The sequence below is a fragment of the Manis javanica genome, chromosome 3 (genome assembly GCF_040802235.1).
Source record: "Manis javanica isolate MJ-LG chromosome 3, MJ_LKY, whole genome shotgun sequence".
In the NCBI taxonomy this organism is placed as follows: Eukaryota; Metazoa; Chordata; class Mammalia; order Pholidota; family Manidae; genus Manis; species Manis javanica.
In genome coordinates, this window is record NC_133158.1 from 3,680,769 (window position 1) to 3,698,929 (window position 18,161).

The following is an 18,161-nucleotide window of genomic DNA, read 5'->3' on the forward strand; positions in this document are numbered from 1 at the left end:
GGAAGCCTTCAGCTGTAGCTCAGGAACATAACAATGTGCTAAGCTCATCGGGTTTGCTCATAAAGTTGTGTTAATGTCCTGGGGAAACGAAAAGGAAAGCTGTTTCAGCGACATTCCAGCTTCGCCTGAGACCGTGTGGAGGAACCGCTCCCGAGTCCTGCTTGCCCCGCTCCTCCCAGGGCTCTGGGCATGGCTGTGCCAGGGCCTGACGAGGGCCGAGCGGCGCGCCAGGACCGCAGAGGCCCAGCTTTCAGCACACGCCCACCAGAGGCCTGAGCCCCCAAGGCCTCCTGGGGGTGGCCGCGGTTCCAGGAGCAGGGGAGGGATCCAAACAGCCCTCTGGTTCCCCTGGCGCTGTTCTCCCTGGTGTCACCTTTCCTGAATTTCAAAAGCAGGTGCAAAGCCCTGAGTGGGGAGGTGAGCTGGGGACAGAACCGCCACCTCCCAAGGTGAGTCAGGTATCACCTCAGACCCCCCTTTCCTCCCACCGGACAGGGATGCATGGAAGCCACTCGGTTAGTTCTGGGTAACTGAAAAGTGTGTCAGGATCTCCCAAACGTGAACGTGATGGACACCGTGGTGCCTTCATCAGTCCCCCGGACTGACTGCCTGGGCAGTGTCTGAGCTGGCCCAGGGCCCCACTGGTGACAGGGTGGGGCAGAGGAGGTTAGGGTCTCTGGGGAGCAGGTGTGGTCCCGTTGCCGGCACCCCCCTGGGCTGCCGGCACCGTGGCAGGAGGCCCTTTGCAGTTGCAGACCTTTGTCCCTGGCCTGGCCACCTTCTGTGGTACAGCTGGACCCCACTGGCCTCTGCCTCTGGTGTCTTCCCCAGTGGGGGAGGGCCCCAGGTGCACCTGGGCCTCAGGGGGCTTGCACACACGTGTGCTGACCTGCCTCACTTTACCCAGCAAGGACTCGGGCTTAAGTACCACGTCAAATATAGTGAGGCTACTTGCTCTGGAGACCAGTCTCTCGGCACATCCTTTTAGGAAATGAAGTCTTTGGAGATGAGAATAACAGTATTTCTTCTTTCTGTGCTGCTCTGCCACTCACGGGTGTTGGCGACCTCAGACTCAGCCTGTCGGGTCGCTCCATGAGGGGACGCCGCCCAGTGCTTCCCGCAGCGGCTCCGGCAGCGGGCTGTCTAGTGCCCGCCACTCGCCAGCCTTCTGTTAGTGGGGCTCTCCTGTCTTTTTGCTTTAACCGTGAATACATGTGGCTAGTTTTATGCTGATCCTCTGATTCTAAAATGAATAAATGATTTTCTTCACATCTTTTTATTCCAAAGGAAAAAAATGATTCTAATTTCAAAAGTAAGTTGGACAAATAGTTTAAGTATGTGAACCATTTTTATTCCTCATTGGAGCATTTTCTCTCCACATTGATATCGTGACCCGACTGTGGTTCCTGACTTTGAAAGAGGGACAGCTGCCTGCCCTCTGCGGTGGGACCTCCTGAGTCTGGACTGGGGAGGCCAGCCCGCCCAGCCCCTGCCCAGCAAGAACAGCCCAGCCGCTGGCTTACTTATGACCCGGGACCCATAGTCGCTGCCCTGTATAAGGACAACCTGGGCCAGCCCCACCTCTCCTGCAGGGCCTTGGCATTCAGAGCATGTTTCAAGAGGAGCCGGTCTTGACTGTGGCAGGCCACTGCACGGGGACGAGGAATGAAAATGAGCACCTGCCACCCACACACAGGGCGGAGTCCTTGGTGGTCCTGCTCCCGAAGCACTGGGAAGCCACAGATACCATGGACACAAGAGCCCTGATGCCAATGGGGGTGACAGGTGTGCCCAGGACCCTGCCCCCAGACACAGATTCCAAAGGTCTGGGGTGGGCGCTGGGAACCTGCCCCTCTAACTGGAGACCCAGGTGATTCTGAGGCAGGCGGCTTCAGGAGGATGGGTGGCAGGGTACTAGGGGAGAAGGAGTGGCCACCGGCAGCAGAGAAGGAACTTTGCATGCTGAAGGCCCATTTCTGGGCACTCAACAGACCAAAACAAGTGCGTGGGAGGGAGGACTGCCTTGAGTGAGCCGTGCACCCGGCCCCACAGGACAACAGCTCTGATGTCTGCCTCGCAGGCAGACCATGGCCCACGCTTTTGGAAGGTCTGACTGCTCAGGGACATCTTGCATTTACTACTTTCCCCCAGGTAGTGCAAAGCTCTCTCCCTTTGAGTAGGTAAGAAGGTGTCCAGGTGACTGGGTCCTAGTCTCTGAGCTGGTGGGTCTGGATCCTTGGTCCTTGGCTCTGGGCCAGTGGATTTAAATAGGTGCATTTCGGCCAAACCAGCTGAGAGGGGCTGCCTGCTCTCTAGCTGTAAACACAGCAAGTTTGGGGTGGGCAGGGACAGATGATTACTGTCACCATGCAAGATACAGCTGGTGCGTGTGGCTCCAGAGGTCATCACGTCCCAAAGGAACTAACACATTAACTAAGGAAGAAAAATGCTTTGCTGCCCCAGAACAATGGCCAGGGATGTCATGAGTGGGGTGCAGGGGTCTGGCTGACACTAAGCCTGAGGCCAGACCCCCGGGCCTGCCACTCCTGTCCTGGGGCTGGAATCTGGGGCACCGACCAGGGCTGGAAGTAATGGGCCAGTGGGGGGCTTGACTCAGTGACACCAGGCATACAGGATTTACCATTTTACTGAGAGGGGAAAAGGAACACCCCCCGGCAGGCAGCCAGGCAGCTCACGCTGGGACACAGCTTCCTCCAAGTCCTGTCTTTTGGATGGCCCGACTGGGGCCCTGAGCCAGCCTGCATCTCCTCTGGGGGCGGCACCAGGCAGAGGCGTGACCTCCCTTGTGAACTCTGGGAAATGTGATCTGGAAGACTTCGTGTTTTCATTTCTTGCATTTCTCATTCAGGACTGTTTTTCCTTCCCTAACAATCCAGACCACGGTGACGTAGGGAAAGCCACAAGCCCAAGGCCACTGGGGTTCTTTGGTGCGTGCTATCAGGTGTGAGTAAGTCAAACATTCCTGCGAAGGGTGAAATGGCTCCACCACCTCTTCTGAGCTTGATGCTTATTAACTCTTACCATCCAAGATAAGAGTTTGTTGGACATATAGCCCCTAAGATCAATCACACCCAAAAGGAATTAATATATTAATCAAAAATAAAAATGCTGATTAGAACAAAACGGTGGGAAAAAATTGCATCTATTTTCAAAGAGCTTTTGGGTCTCCCTTGAAAATGGACTTCCTCTTTCCTGCTGAAGACGTCAAAGGGGCGGTGAGCATGGCGGGTGTTTCTCCCCACCTCCCAGCCCAGGATGGTCTCCCTCCGCGGGGGGCCCTCTGCAGGGCTCTTCCAAACAGACATGCGTTCTGTCCACCGCTGTCTGCGTGCTACAGGCGCCTGCGCATCCTGAGGGTCACGTCGTTGTGCCAGCCTGTTTGGACGCACCTAACTGAGTCCTGAGGAAGCGGATCAGTTTGGTCTCTGTGAGGAAGGCCGTCCCGAGGGTCGCGCCCAGACAGAAGGCTCCCACGGTGACGTGCGCCAGCCTGGCCGGCCAGCCCTGCGCACAGCAGAGGAGCGCCTGCGGGAAGAAACCACTGTTGCTGCCCTGGCCCTCCAGCTGGGGAGAGCCCAGAAGAGTGGAGGCCCTACTGCTCCAGCTTCGAGTCAGATGAGGGGCACGGCAGCCACATACTGAAGGCCTACCCTGTCCCCAGTACGGGCACCGTCTGGTCCATCTCTCCTGAGACACTGCCCTCAAGGCTTAGGGGAGGGGTCGGGGAAGGCAACACTGTCCATGTGGCTCAGGCAGAGCGGGAAGGGGGCCCAGGGTGAGGGGCAGTGGACAGCCTGTGATGCACATGGTGTGAAGGCTGCAGGGAGCCTCACCTCTGAAACGGCCGTAACCCCGCCGCTGAGGGCGAACGCCCCTAGGAGGACCGGCGACAGGCAGAGGCCGGCCAGGGGCCGGTGGGGGCTCTCTCGGTAGTACTGGCGGATGAAGCAAAGGCTCTGCGTGATCCGGATGCTCATGCTGAAGCAGTTGGCCAGGATGAAGCCCACACTGCCACACCAGCGGGTCAGGACATAGGACAACACCAGGAACGAAGAGGACAGGGCCAGCATTGTGAAATTGTACCTGCGGAGAGGGAGACATGCAAAGCAGGGTGGTGGGGACCTTGTCCCAAGAGACAAGTGCTATCAAAAAAGTGGCTGTTAACATGAATTGACAGACAGCACCTTAAGTCCCCAGAATCCAGCTAGTTTTCATAATGTTGAACACTATGTGGATAACATGGCCATGTCACAGTCCCAAGCAGCCTTGAATTGGGGAGTAGGAAAGTGAACAACTCAAAGTTGTTGGCTTTTAAGGATAATAACTGGTTACTTTAAATGACACTTTCTGATCAAAACACTTAAAAATCCTGCTCAGCCCGTCTTCAACATGCAGCATGAGACTACGACACCAGGAATAGTAATTATGTGAATGCCGCCTCCCTAACAGGCTCTGCGCGTGGTGCTGGGGCTGCACTGGGACTGAACACACGTGGCCCTCACCACAGGGAGCTCAGATTCTCTTTATAGACAAGGACACCAGGCACAGAGAGGCTGAGTAATTTTCCTAAGGAGTGAGTGACACTCCAACCTGACCTCTGCCCCTGAACCGGGGGCCTCACACCACTTGCCTTGGGAAGGGCAGCAGGCCCATCACTGTGGCCAGTGGCCCATCCTCAAAGCAAGAGGCCAGCTCCCAGTGAGATGCAGACAGGGAGCAGGCCTGGGCCCCTCGGGGCTCCCGGATGCTCACACATCCCTCCGGCCACACTCTGGGGCTCTGGGTCCTATGACAGGACCAAGGATGCCGGTCCACTCACTCCTCTGATTTCACAGCGCGTCACTTAGTCATCTTCAGATCTCAGCAAGGAAAACTGAGTCTCAGCAAAGATAAAATGCAGGCTTATTGTACAGCCATGAACAAAGTCCTCCAGCACCTGGCTTCTGCAGCGCACAGCAGGCATGCTAAGTACGTCGCTGCTGAGGGGACCAAAGTCCCCAAACTGTGTCTGAGGGTCAGGAGATGTTAGAGGCAGCCACACAGGTTGTGCACACAAGGGGTGGTCATAAGGCCACCGTGTCCCCGGAATGCCCAGGTACTGGACCTCAGGCTGAGAAGGCCAAGGTGCTGTGGAGACAGACTTTAACAGAGCGGGTGGTAAGAGTAATACAAGCACACACGGCCACGCTCCACCAGGGCGGCTGCTTCGTCCAGCATTCCAGAGAGGGTACGACTTGCCGAAGCGAGGTGGTGCTCATCCTCCGTTCAAGCTAGAGTCCAGCTCCATGCTGGGCACCCAGGGGCCGGCCAATCTGACACAGGAGCTGCCAGTTTGGGGCCTTTGTGTCACTGTCCCCTCTGCCCGGAAGGCTCTGCCCGGTACCCCTGCACGGCACACTCTTCTTGGTCACCCAGGTCTCAGCCCAAAGGGCACCTCCTCAGGGGACCTCCAATCTAACGGGGCCCCCACTCCCAGCACGTAACCCTGTTTTCGTTCTCTGCACGGCACATTCCTCATTCTAATGTGCTTGTCTGCCGTCTGCCTCCACCAGTGCCAACTTCAGGGGAGCCAGAATCTTGTTTGCCTGGTTCATTCCTCTATTCCTGGAGCTTAAAACAAGGCCTGTGAGAGAGTAGATGCTCAAAAAGTACTTGTCAAATGAAAGAAAATGAGATATCCTTAACAGAACAAAAATTCTTCAATAGGTGTAATGAAAACGCCATCAATCATATTCTACATATGTGGTTATTAACAAAAAGGGGCAACTTGCAATGAATTCAAAATTTTTACATTAAAAAAACACTAACTTAACCTGGAGTTGGTTAAAAAAAAGCCCATAGTCTACAGCCAGACCACCCTGAATGCACATGATCTCATCTGATCTTGGAAGCTAAGCAGGGTCGGGCCTGGTCAGCACTTTGGATGGGAGAAAAAGCTCATGGTTTTATCAATTTTTTTTCAATTCAGAATTTGAAATGTCCAATTACGCCAATCATAACATTTAACTAAGCTGCCCAATTCTCCTATCAAGATCCTTGCTGGAGTTTTATGTCTGGTCAAATTCATAGAAACGAAACGCCTGTGATGAGCCCAGGCACTCCCTGTGCTCAGACCAGGGCCAGGGCGCGGGTGTGGGGCCAGTCCCTGGCAGAAGCGGGGCTGCCAGGTCCGACACTGGGCGGGGCCAGAACTTCCCAGAGAACCGGATGGTCTGGCCCTGACCGCTGCTCTAGACACTGGCCCTCTGGCCCTCGACCGGAAGGCGCAGAGTCAGCAAGCCTCTCCAAGTGGGCCTGCGGGAGGCAGCTCTGAGGGCGAGGAAGCGCTCCCCAGCAACTTGGGCTGCACTTTCCCCGCCATCCCAGCCGGGGCTCAAGCCTCTACAGCACTCAAGGCACTACAGAGGCAGCACAGACGCCAGCACAGATGCCAGCACAGGGCCAGCGTGGGCCATCCCCCAGCCTGGTCCCGCCCCTTCCGCCCTCTCCTGCTTCCCCTCCTTTTCCCTGCCAGCCCTGTCCTTCCCCTCAACCTCATCCTGCAGCGGCGTCTCAGGCTACTGCCCTGCAGCATCTGAGACGCGAGATGAATGACCCCCGGTGTGGCCAGAGGCGCTTACCCAGGAGCTGGTGTCAGAATCAGAGTTTTTAAACAGTATACACATGCCTGGGGCCTGCTGATTCTGCGGTATGGTGGGAGAGAGTGAGACGGGAACCTGCGCTTCAGTCAGGCCCCATGGGGGCATGTGACTCATAACCAGCATCGAGAACCATGGCTGGGGGTTCCAGGGCAGGGGTACTGAAGAAATGCTTACGTGCCCTCGGGTCTTTCTCTGAGGAGAGGTGTCGCTGATCGGTGAGATCCTCAAAGACCTGCAGAGCAGACTCTCAGCTGGGACCTGGCACCTTGGAGAAGCCCTTGGGGGCCCCTGCACGCGGGGTGGGAGGGGAGGAGTGGGGCTCATCTGGGGCCTGCCTCTGCAAACCTGGACAAACGCAAGCATCGAGGGCCACCTTCCCCCTCCACAGAGGGAGGCAAAGAGCAGCTGCTGCCCCCAGCCCGACAGGGGACCGAGGGAATGGAGCTGTGCCCCGGAGAGCCTGGGGAGGCCCGTCACTAGTGGCCAGGTGGTTCCCTGTAAATGCAGGTGCGGAACAAAAAGAGGATTGGCAAGTTCCTGCATTTGGCTGGAGGCTATGATGAAGGCCTTTAAGGTTACCCACCTGTCGAGTTCCTCTTTGCTCATGGCAGCGAATGTGAAACACTCAGTCACCCCATTGATGGCAAGCAGGAGGACGTAAAGACAATAGGAACGCAGCAAAACAGGACCTATAAGGAAACAGCCCATTGAGACTCCAGGGCCTGAACGGGAGGCCCCCATGCGCCCTCAGTGGAGCAAGCAGAGACCACCAGAACTGGGTCACAAGCCCTGCTGGTATCGTCAGTGGGCAGATGCATGCTCGAGCCTAAGGTCTTAATTATTTGGAAGGACTCCCAGCATTCTGTGGCACTGACTAGAATAAAGAGCTAAAAACAAAAAGGACAATTACAAATAAATGTACAGATATGTTGCTTAACAACTAAAAGCTTCTCTGGCCAGCAAGCAAATCTTGCTTTTTACATCAGTATAGAGGCTGCTAGTTAGAGCACGGGAGGACACATGTGGCCCTGCATGCCAGAGGAGCCTCAGCTGAGGAGCTTCTGCAGAAAGAACCCTGGGGAGGTGCCCAGGCCTTGACAGAAGCAGGGACCCACGGAGACCGAACACCCACCGGTCTGCAGGGAGGATCAGAGCCCACAGCGCTTTCTTCTTCTAAAACAGAGTGATTGGCTCTTCAGCTAACTAAAAAGCTTTGGAAAACTCTAACAAAAGATTGCGAGCTTTAAAAAGGGGCTTGATCCCCTCTTTTAAGAGGGCTGTTATCAAGAGGCAGCCGAACAATTTCTAATAAAATAAAGAAATGCTCGACCTAGGGCCCAGCGACTCTCCTCCTAGGTGTATGTCCAACAGAAAGCAGCAGGGTGCCTGCTCACAGAAGCGTTCACAGCGGTTTATCACAAACACACTGCGGGCCAGCCAGCCAAAGAACACTTCTCAGCAGAGAGAAAACCACCGATCCACGTGAAGACATGGATGGATCTCAGAAAGTTCACACGGAGGGAACGAAGCCAAACACAAGACTTGACTTCATTTATATGAAGCTCTGTTTAAAGGCAGTACAAATGTGGTGCTAGAGATCAGAGCAGCGCTCACCCCGAGGTGGAGGGGCAGGACTGGGAAGGTCCTGAAAGGCCTGTCCGAGCTAACGGAACATTCTGTACCTTAAACTGGACGCCGGCGTCTCTTTGTCAGAGCTCATCAAGCCGTATGCCAGAGCACAGCGTGTCACTTGATGTAACTTAGACCTCAATAAAGAGACAGTTTAACCACTAAAAGAAAGGGGGAGCAGGGGGTTGTCTGAAATTCCAGTCTCTGAATCTGGAACTCATAGTTTATGAAAGCTGCTTAGCAGAAAGGACCCCACGCGGAGGGCACCCACACGGTCTCCCGGCAGTCGGCTCTCACTACAGGAACACTGGCAGCAGGCAGGCTGGCCTGCTGCCCAGCACAGGGCCAGGCCCTGTGGCCTCACTCATCTGCCCCTCCGCCAGGGCCTGTAGCATCTCTCCCCCAGCCACTGCGGAAGGTGGCCTGGCCTCACGCAGCTGAGGGATGATTCCAGCGGCGGAGGCCGGGGCCAGGCTCTGCTCTGGGAGGGCTTGAGGCCACGCTCAGCGCGGCCTGCCTCCCCACAGCCTCTGGTCTGAGAGAGGAGCAGGGTTTGGCCCACAGGTAGCTGAAGGCTGACAGCACATGCGGGTCTCCCTGAAGGCGCGTGAGCTGCTTTGCAACATGGAGAGGATGAATTCTTCCATGAGACGGTGACTGAGGTTGAAGAACTTTGAGGCAATGTGGGGAAAGAGGCTGACAGTGGGGAACTCCTGGGTGGACCTTAAACTATGGACTGGATTGAGGGGTGGAATGGGTTGGATTCTACCCAGCATGGGATGCTGAAGTCTCCTAACGCAGCCCCAAGAACATGATGTTATTTGGGAAGAGGGTCTGTACAGAGACAACTGAGTTAAAATGAGGTTGTTAGGGTGGCCCTAGTCCATTACAACCGGTGTCCTTATAAAAGGGGAACTTTGGACCCAGAGGCAGACATTCACGGAGGGAAAACCACGTGAAGAAACAGAAGAGGACAGGATGTGAGGAGGAGGGAGACCTCACAAGCCTGACACCGGGCGCTGGAAGAGGCCAGGGAGGGCCTCCCCCAGTGGCCCTGCCGACACCCTCATCCCAGACGTCTGACCTCCACAGCTGGGGGCCAAGAAAGCGCCGTTGTTGTAAGCCACCCAGTCCGTGGGACCGTTACTGCAGCCTAGGACACTAACACCGGAAGAGAGAGAGGAGGCTTCACAAAGGAGAAGGAAGGGCGAGAGGGAAGCACCCGAGAGAAGCCCAGGGAGGCGGGCCGAGTGTTCATTTCTTAGGGGTGGACGCTCGGTGTGGGAAAGACCTGTGAGAAGGGCCCACGGGCCTGGCCACACAGCCCTGATGACACACAGGGCCAACCCATGTGCCACAGAGCGAAGCCCCTGCGCCCACGCACCTGCCGTGCTGCACCCAGGCCCCACGTGTGGGGATGGCAGCGCAGAGCAGGGTCTGAGGCCAGGGCAGGACAGAGGTGCTGACAAGACCCACACGTGACTGGGCAAAAGGACAGAAATGTCGCGAGCACCACTTTCCAAACTCAGGTGGCTGGGCTGAGCCACATAAGGTGGCCATTCTTTTCTAATTCATTCAGGAAGACCTGAGGAAAGTCAGGTTTGGGGAGGTGCACGGACCCTGCCAGAAGCTGCAACAGGCTTCACAGAGAGCTGGCCGCTTGGTCAAAATGAGAGGCTGCCACAGTGAGGAGACACAGGCTTGACAGTGACCCTGGGGGCAGGGGATGACAGTGGCCATATTGGTGAGGCCCCGCTGTGACACACCACACCACGCTTTCTTTTCAGAGACCAAAACCAGACCATTCTCAAGCCTCGACTCTCTCTGAAGATGATACCAAGTATGTTTTTAAGTCTAAAAGTATCAGTGGCTCTGACATAAACCACTGGAGACAGAATTCATTACTGTAGACACCAACTACCACTGACCCGTTACTTGATAAACCAGTTATCAGCGGCACCAGCTCCCCACTTGAGCACAAGGACTACACCATTACAGCAGTTGGCTTCTGTGTCGCCTAGATTAATCACCCCCCAGGTGGAGGTCATCTCGGTGGGACATGGCACTGTCCTGACCGCGGACACTAGAGGCCGTTCCCTGCAGCTGCCGAGTCCCCAGGCTCCACATGCCAGCTTCCTAATGGCTTCCTAACGAGGCCTCCCTGCTTGTCACAGCACAGGCCCCAGGGAGCTGCAAACCACTTCACTGGCCTCACAGGAGGTAGCTCTCCACACTTAAGGACCTTTGCTCTCCTGGAGAAACCTGGCTCTTCCTCCCCTAACACCAAAAGTTTGGGCCACTACAGCGGGGACTAAAACACGCCAGTGAACTTGGAAAACGGCATCTGACAAGCCCTTCTGTATCGGGATGGGGCAACTGAAGGAAGTCTTCGGGGCTCTTGTTTAGTGACCTGGGGAATTAGAAATATCTTTGCCAAACCCGAGATGAAATACTGCAAATGATCTGCTAGCTGATGGCCCAACACATTTGGGATTGGTGGCTTCCCCCAGACCCAGCGAGTGCCATGAAATGCTCGGTGGCCTGGGCACCAGGTGTTTCAAAGCCAGACACATTCAATACTTCGCTCCTTCAAAAACCGAGAGTCACTGGATTAAACATACCATTTTATTTGCTGAGATCAATTTTATTCTCTGCAAATGGCTCAGGGTTATCCTTCAGAGGCTTTTATACATCAGGCCGTGAGATTTATGTGGCATTTACTATCTTCGGATGTGTTTAGTACCAAGTGGAGACTCATTGGAGCCTGCGGCCGGCCCGCCTCCCTTTCCCCAGCGGGAGCACAGGGCAGCGCGTGGCCAAGCACATGTTAGGCCTGAGGGGAAAGCCAGGGACCCTTAACAACCTCTCCAGGCGAGTTCGGGGGCCTGGCTGACCTGGGCCAACGCTGTGGCCACGCCAGAGCTGGTCCCAGCCTGGCGGCTCGAGCCCCTGATGAGCACCACCCCCCAACTTGCCGTCACGGACGCCGACCGTGCACCCAGTTCTGGGAGCTCATAGGACTCCTCTACCTCCGTTTGGAAACTAGAGCAAACCGGGCTAAACTCTCATGCGTACCTGACCCTGAGCTGAGCATGGCCCCTCCGTAGATATCCAGAGCCAGCTGAGAATAGGCAAAGCCAAAGACAGTGATGGTCAGGCCGGTGAGCAGGGCCACCTTGAGCAGGGACTCCAAGACTGTGGCAGCCGCAGCAGCATCCTCCTGGGGCCGGGGAGGGAAGGGAGCCGGGTGGGCCGTGAGCTGACCAACCACCCATCCCACCCATCCCGCCGGCCTCTCCCTCTGAGGTCCTACAGGCCACTCCTTCCCCGGCGGGGGCCGCACAGCTTTCCTGCAGCCAGTGGCCTTTCCGTCCCATTAGCAAACGAGGGAGTAAAGACAATGGGTGCCTCCTCGGGAAGGGCCAGGGAGCTTTAGCTTCTGACTCCTTCGGGGTGAGTTATTTCAAATGTGGCTTAGGAAGCACTTTCCCCTCTGATACTTCATTCTTAAATGGACAGCAAGGTTTTCCACTGCCAGCTAGCTTGTCAGTGCGCTTCTCCCGACGAATGTCTCCAAAGCCTGATGTTCTATCGATGCTCCCTTAGGAAAATATTCCTAAACCAGACTGACAACCAGACTTGCTCATTTTGAGATATTGTATATAAATTATATTTTGCAAAATGTCATCTAAGACATGTAAGAGCCAGACTTAGCTGGTTTTTAATTCTAAGGTAAGTGAGACATTTTCAGTGGTTTTAGTAAAAGGAAAGTCTCTACAACCAAATGCTCCTGCACTAAAATCTCTGCTCTATTGACCAAGCACAACGTGCAGATCTGCACAGTTGGGATGTGGCTCTGGGCACTTCACACGCCTCAGGATGCTTAACCAACAGGCAGTGAATGAGACCAAAGGACCACGTCCTGTCTCCCGGTGTCCTGGGCTAGCCCTGCCCCCATCTCTGCATCCTTCAGCTTGCCTCTGGTTCTTGAGCGTCTGAGGGTGAGGGGGGCAACCTCATTCTTACACCAAAGGCTAGACCATGGGGGGCAGGGGTCTGCACTGTCCTGGGGACGGCCACACAGAGTTCAGAAGGGCTGGGTCAAGAATAAGGTGACAGAAAGGACAAGAGGTGAGAAGGAAAGGCCAGCCGGGAAGGCAGGGGGAGGGAGAAGGCAGAGAAAAAAGTGAGCTCAGGGTCCCCATTCAGAGTCTGATAGAAAAATGAAACCTAGGAGAAACCAGCAGGTCAGACAGACTGCTCCACAGTTCTGTCCATCTTGCGATTAGAGGCTTCACCGGAGAGACAGTGATATGAGCACCAAGGCTACCTGCTTCTGGCGTGTGGCATCCTTTTCTCTCTCCAGCACCTTGGCAAAGAATATGTAAAAACTCTCCTCTATTGGCTGGAAAATTAATCTGGCCACAAGGGAGCCAAGATTATTCACGACATCATACACACCTACAAAACAAAAAGGAGCAAACCACAAACCTACTGGTTTTCCTTTTGAATTTTCATGGCACTACTAAAAATTTTGTTCTAATTTTTTAATTAAACTTTTTGAGGTAATTATAGATTTACATGACATATAAGAAATACCAGATAGATGCAAGGACTCTTTACAGTTTCCCTGAATAGTAACAGTTTGGAAACTGTAACATCGCAGTGAGGATACTGACACTGATACAGTCAAGTTACAGAACATTTCCATCACCAGCACTTTTTTATAAACATTGTTAATGCCAAGTTGTTGTTTTTTTTCTATTTTTACTTCTACTACTTTGGGGTTCTATTCAAAAATAACATGAAAAAAATACTAAGACCTCTCTGTCCACATAAATGGGGGGCGGAGGCAAATGTCTGTGATCCTAATGACGGGTCCCCTCTCTCTTCTCTTTGCACCCCCCAGCCCCCAGCGTCAGCACCAGGGCTCTGCAGAACGCACGGGAAGGGCAGGGTTCTCAACAGGAGACCTGCAACCTGCACCACCTGGGAGGGGGCAGTCAGGGCACTGTATATTTTTACAAAGACCTACAATTTTCAATCTTCAGGATTCATTTGTTTTACAATCTTCCTTTTTTATAATCACCAGGTTCATTTTTCCTTGAATGCATCAAACCATTGAGAAAAATATTAGAAAGCATTTACTAACAGTGTTCACCTTTAATTAAACCACTGCAGAATTTCATCTTACCCTGATCGCCAAAATTTAACACATTCAAAAATGTCATCACATATCGCTCACCTACAAATAAAAAAGCAAAATTATTAGCATTTCAAATACACATTGTTTTTCTTGTTTCCTTTTCTCTTATTGTCTGTCAACTTTTCCACCTGGCAGATACTCTCAAAGGAGAAAAATTAGATGATCATTATTAAAGAATGCTGCTTGTCCTGATGCTGATTCCAAATAATTTCAAAATATGGCTGACCCTTGAACAAGACGGGATTTGGGTTCTGAACCACCCCCTGCACAGTTGGAAAATCGTGTATGAGTTTGGATTCCCTAAAAACTTAATTACTAACAGCCTGCTGTTGACTGGAATCCTTACTGATAACATAAACAGTTGATTAACCTATGTTTTCTATATGTATTACACTATATTCTTACAATGAAGCAGGTTAGAGAAAAGAAAATGTTTTTTCAAATTGTTGCAAATCTCCACAAGTTATTCCAATATATTTATTAGGAAAAAATCCACATGTAACTGGACCCACACAGTTTAAACCCATGTTGTTCAAGGGTCAACGATAGTAACAACTGGGAAATGCTGGGAGATTTATGGACAGCAAATCTCCAAACCACTTAAATTAAAAACAAAACTAAACAAATTCAGTACAACCAGTCAAGTAAGTTAAAAAAGAAAAGTAGGGGGAGATCACTAAAATGTTAATAATGAAAATGGCATCTCCAGTTTTAAGGGAGGTTAGTCAATCTGAATGTGAGTTCTGTGAAATGTGCAGATCCATGAATATGTACACAGTCATCAAGTTTCCTCCCTGGGTGGGAAAAGCTCCATGGAGGCTGGCAAGGCTCTGGAGCCAAGTTCAAAATTCAAATCTAAGACAGTCTAATACCGTCAAGGTGAAGACACCAGCCCAAGTCTCCTGTCCCCCTGCTTCCATGAATTTTCTTGTCATGCATGAGTGGAAAGCATTGCCCACTATGGACATGAGCACTGGAGAGCCTGCAGCCCTAAAGGCAAATTCTCACCTCCTAGCAACCTGCTCAATGGCAAGTGACACCAACAGGCCAGAAGCAGGGATGTTCTGCTCCCACATCTCTCTGATCCTTGCCTCCCTACAACCTCCCAGACACTGCGTCTGTGGCCAGGACCTCTGCAGGTCCCCAGGCACTGGCCCATGGGACTACACGGGCTCCCATCCGTATCTGCACTGCTCCAATCTACACTCACTACTAACAGTTCCGGCTGCTGCAAACATAGATCTTAAAATCAACCCCTGCTTTAAATATCTCTTTAGTGTTTGCAAAATGTCCAGGCTCCTTATTCCTGCATCTGAGGCCTTTTACATTAGACCCCAAGCTATCTTTTTGGCTTCCCTTCACCAGCCTGACTCCCCTCTGCCACCATCACCTGTCATCCTCAGCTACACTCTGCTGGGCTTCAGCCCCTCTCGCTACCCTGAGTCAGACGGGGCCGGGCTGTGCTCTTGGCATTCCCACCACTAGGATGGCTTTTCAGCAGGGACCTCCCTGCATTCCAGCACCATAGGCTGGGCCTTCTCCCATTCTGGAAGCTCCCAGAAGGCGGGCCCGGTCTCAGCAACGGCTATGGGCCTGGCTGCCCATGGAGCTCTGGGAAACGAGAGGGCGCTTGCCAATCCCCCCGAGCCCAGCCTCTGCATCTGAGGCCGAGGCCTGCCGCTCACTCATCCAGGTGTTCTTGGCTCCCAGTGCAGCATCCGGGACATGAGGGCGCAGGAGGGGACAGCATATACACTTTTGCTACCACGATGAATGATTTCAAGTTTTTTAGAGCTGTAGTTTTTAGGTAAAAAGAATCTGGGGGTTTTTGTCAAGCCACTCCCTTACTTCACGGCCATGGAGGTGAAGTTCCTGAGGGGCCTGTGCTGGTCAGGCCACCATGGCCCAGCCAGGAGGGGGCAGGCAGTCTGCCCCACATCCAGGCCTAGCTCGCACATCCTGGCACGTGCTCTGTAAAACATCCAGACAACCAATTTCGGGCCACTGCTTGGCCTGGATCCATTCCTCCAGTTACTTAAACTGCTCTGCAACTTTCAGAGGAAAAACAAGTGCATACAAGCAACCACCCTTTCCAAAACTTGCCCCATTGATTTTCCTGTTCTAACAATAATGTGAACTATCACAATAGACAGTTGCCTTTCTTTATCAACAAATACCTGTGCAGGCCCAGCAGGGCGCTGGGGAGACAGGGTGAACAGCCTGTTCTCAAGAAGCTTATAGTTAAGTTCACCCCACTCTCCGAAGGTTCTGGGCTTGTTCTTCCCCCAGAAGTCCTGCAAGCAATTTCACTTTTGTAATGGCGATGTTACAGGCGCAGGCTAGAGACACACATTCCTGCGGCCCAGGGAGCCTTCAGATGCCTCTCGTCCTACCCCTTAGCCCATAGACAGCGGAGGGAGGCTTAGGGGCAGTTACTTCCCTTTGGAAGTGTAATTAATAAAAAACAAAAGGGAAAAAGGGAAATAACAAGATAATAATGAAGGTTGTATTAGAATGCCAGGATTATAGGAAACTTTTTTCTATTTTCTGAAATTTTTGTAATGGAGGTATATAATTTCTATAATTGAAAAATAATTTTTGAAAAGATTAAAAAAATACATTCAGTAATAGATATATAGATATATGAACTTTATATATAGACAGAAACTACTACTGAGCAGCTTATAGCTGCCTCAAATCTCATTATTTGAACTAAAGCCGGGTATAAACAAGCCAGCGCACACGCAGATGGCCTTCCGGCTCCTCGCTGGCCCTCTGCAGCGAGAGCTCTGTCACCACACGACCTGGAAGCCTTAAGAAGTTGGGAGGCTGACCCAACTATCACACAGGTGAGTCCTATTGGTTAAGAAAATGAAATGATGAAAAGCTCAAAAAAAGAAAAAAGTATATACAAAGTTAGGATAGGATAATGAAATGTATTATAAAAGTATTATATAAGTTACAAAGTATTATAATACTTTTATAATACATTGATTTAAACGCTACAACAGGGGTTCGGAGCTAGACTGGGGTCGTGTTACGTGGCTCCTTTCTATGGTAGGACACGCTCAGGTCCCTCACCCGTAATAAACAGGGACACTCCCTTTCCCACAGGGCTGCGGGAAGAAGCCCCCTAGACGACTCAGGTACAGCCGCGCGCCCCATGTTAGTTTCCCTCTCCTTGTCTGAAACACTCCCATTTCTGAGACTCCTCTGCCTGGGGGGCGTCTGGACAGCAGGTGCGGGATGCTGCATCTCACAGCAGCTCCCTGGTGTCCCCCCACTTAGACTGGTCTCCTAGCTGCTCAGAGTGACCTTTTTTTACTTACCTTCTGTCAAAATCTGTTTCAAGAAGGACTGTTTGAAAAAACTCCAAGCCAATTTAGCCTCTTTCCAATTTAGAAAAGCCTAGAAAACAAAAGAAACACTGGAGGCACTGCAGGTCTCGAGGCACGACAACGCTACGTGAGAAGCAGACCCAGTTTGGCCCCACGTCCCACCCTGGAGAGCCCCCATCCACTTTTCACTTAACGCTAAAACACAGAGAAGGCCTCCAACATACTGGCAAAGACTCCACCTTCCTACACGTGAGGACAGTCTCTCCAGGTGGGACAGCCTCCCTGCAAGGGGCCTGCCAAAGGGTGTCACTGTGACCCCTGGACAACTGTGCTGCCCCCTGCTGCTGCTGGGACAGCGAGCGGACCACAGCTAACACGTACAGCTCCCAGACAGTCATTTCTTTAACAGTGTCTGAAGCACGCCAAGCTGCAGAACAAACTCACTCCATCTCCTCCACATCTTACCACTACGCGTAGGTATCCAGGGTCCCTGAACACAAAACGTATGAGCTTTGCATGTAGATTTCAAAAGCAAGTCAGGCTTCCTGAGTCAGTTAAACTGCTCAGACTTGGAATGACAGAGGAAAGTTAAAAAACAAACCCCGAACATCTGCTTATGGTTCTTCCAAAAGTCCCAGGGGGGCATCAGACTGCCCATGTCCTAAGGACGAGGAGGGCAAACAGGAAACACATGCTTAGGAAGGGCAGAGGCCAGCCTGTGAGAGGCGCCTCAAAACCAGAGAGCTGGCCACAAAGTGGGGGCGTGGGGCCATGAGCCGGACATGACTTCCTTCTCTCCATCCCCCCCCCAGTTCCCTCGGGGGGGCCTCTCCTCCATCACGAAGGCATCCTAGGGTCCTAGAATGCTCAGTCAAGGAGTTAGCTCTTTCATCTCAATGTACTTGCTTTTTGAAAAGTTCTTACCAACTCAGAGTGATAACTTTTGAAAAGTGGGATTTCAGGGGGCTCTGGGAGAAAGGGGGCCAATCACAAAGGCCATGGGGCTGGTGGTTCCTGGTCAGGACAGGGCAAGCTTAGAGCACCCCTTGAAAGCAGGAGCCAGGTCCAGTCCTCAAATCTCCTCACCCCTTGGTTTTAGAGGCCAGGCCTGAATCCTCCCAAACCTCACCGCCCGCAGGGCATCACTGAACGTGGGGTGGGTGCCCGGGTTGGCTCTCGCGCAGGAATGAGAAGGAAGTGGGCATCTCCTTGCCTCAGGAGGGGGAGCGCCAGACTCCCTGCGGCCACCAGGGGGCACCGCGGACCCGTCAGCCTCCTCCCGGACCCCACCCCCACCCCCACCCCCCGCGTGGGCTCCAGGGGAGC

At 52.9% G+C, this 18,161-nt stretch overlaps 1 protein-coding gene across 7 annotated transcripts in view; it reads right to left on the reverse strand.

Annotated features, from left to right (window-relative positions):
• Positions 1–2,631: 2,631 nt before the first annotated feature.
• The window catches only part of RFT1 (RFT1 glycolipid translocator homolog), a 28,268-nt gene continuing 12,738 nt past the window's right edge, over positions 2,632–18,161 (reverse strand). The window contains exons 7-14 of one of the 7 annotated variants that reach the window (XM_073230710.1): positions 16,827–16,905; positions 13,486–13,536; positions 12,622–12,752; positions 11,367–11,511; positions 7,246–7,351; positions 6,837–6,894; positions 3,855–4,104; positions 2,632–3,546 (exon numbers count right to left, since the gene is read on the reverse strand). In XM_073230710.1, the coding sequence (XP_073086811.1) occupies positions 3,353–3,546; positions 3,855–4,104; positions 6,837–6,894; positions 7,246–7,351; positions 11,367–11,511; positions 12,622–12,752; positions 13,486–13,536; positions 16,827–16,905 (1,014 nt within the window). In that variant the 3' untranslated portion in view covers positions 2,632–3,352. Of the gene's footprint in view, positions 3,547–3,854; positions 4,105–6,836; positions 6,951–7,245; positions 7,352–11,366; positions 11,512–12,621; positions 12,753–13,452; positions 13,537–16,826; positions 16,906–18,161 lie in introns of those variants that run through there. The other 6 variants (XM_073230709.1, XM_073230712.1, XM_036994871.2 and 3 more) reach the window with 6 other exon arrangements.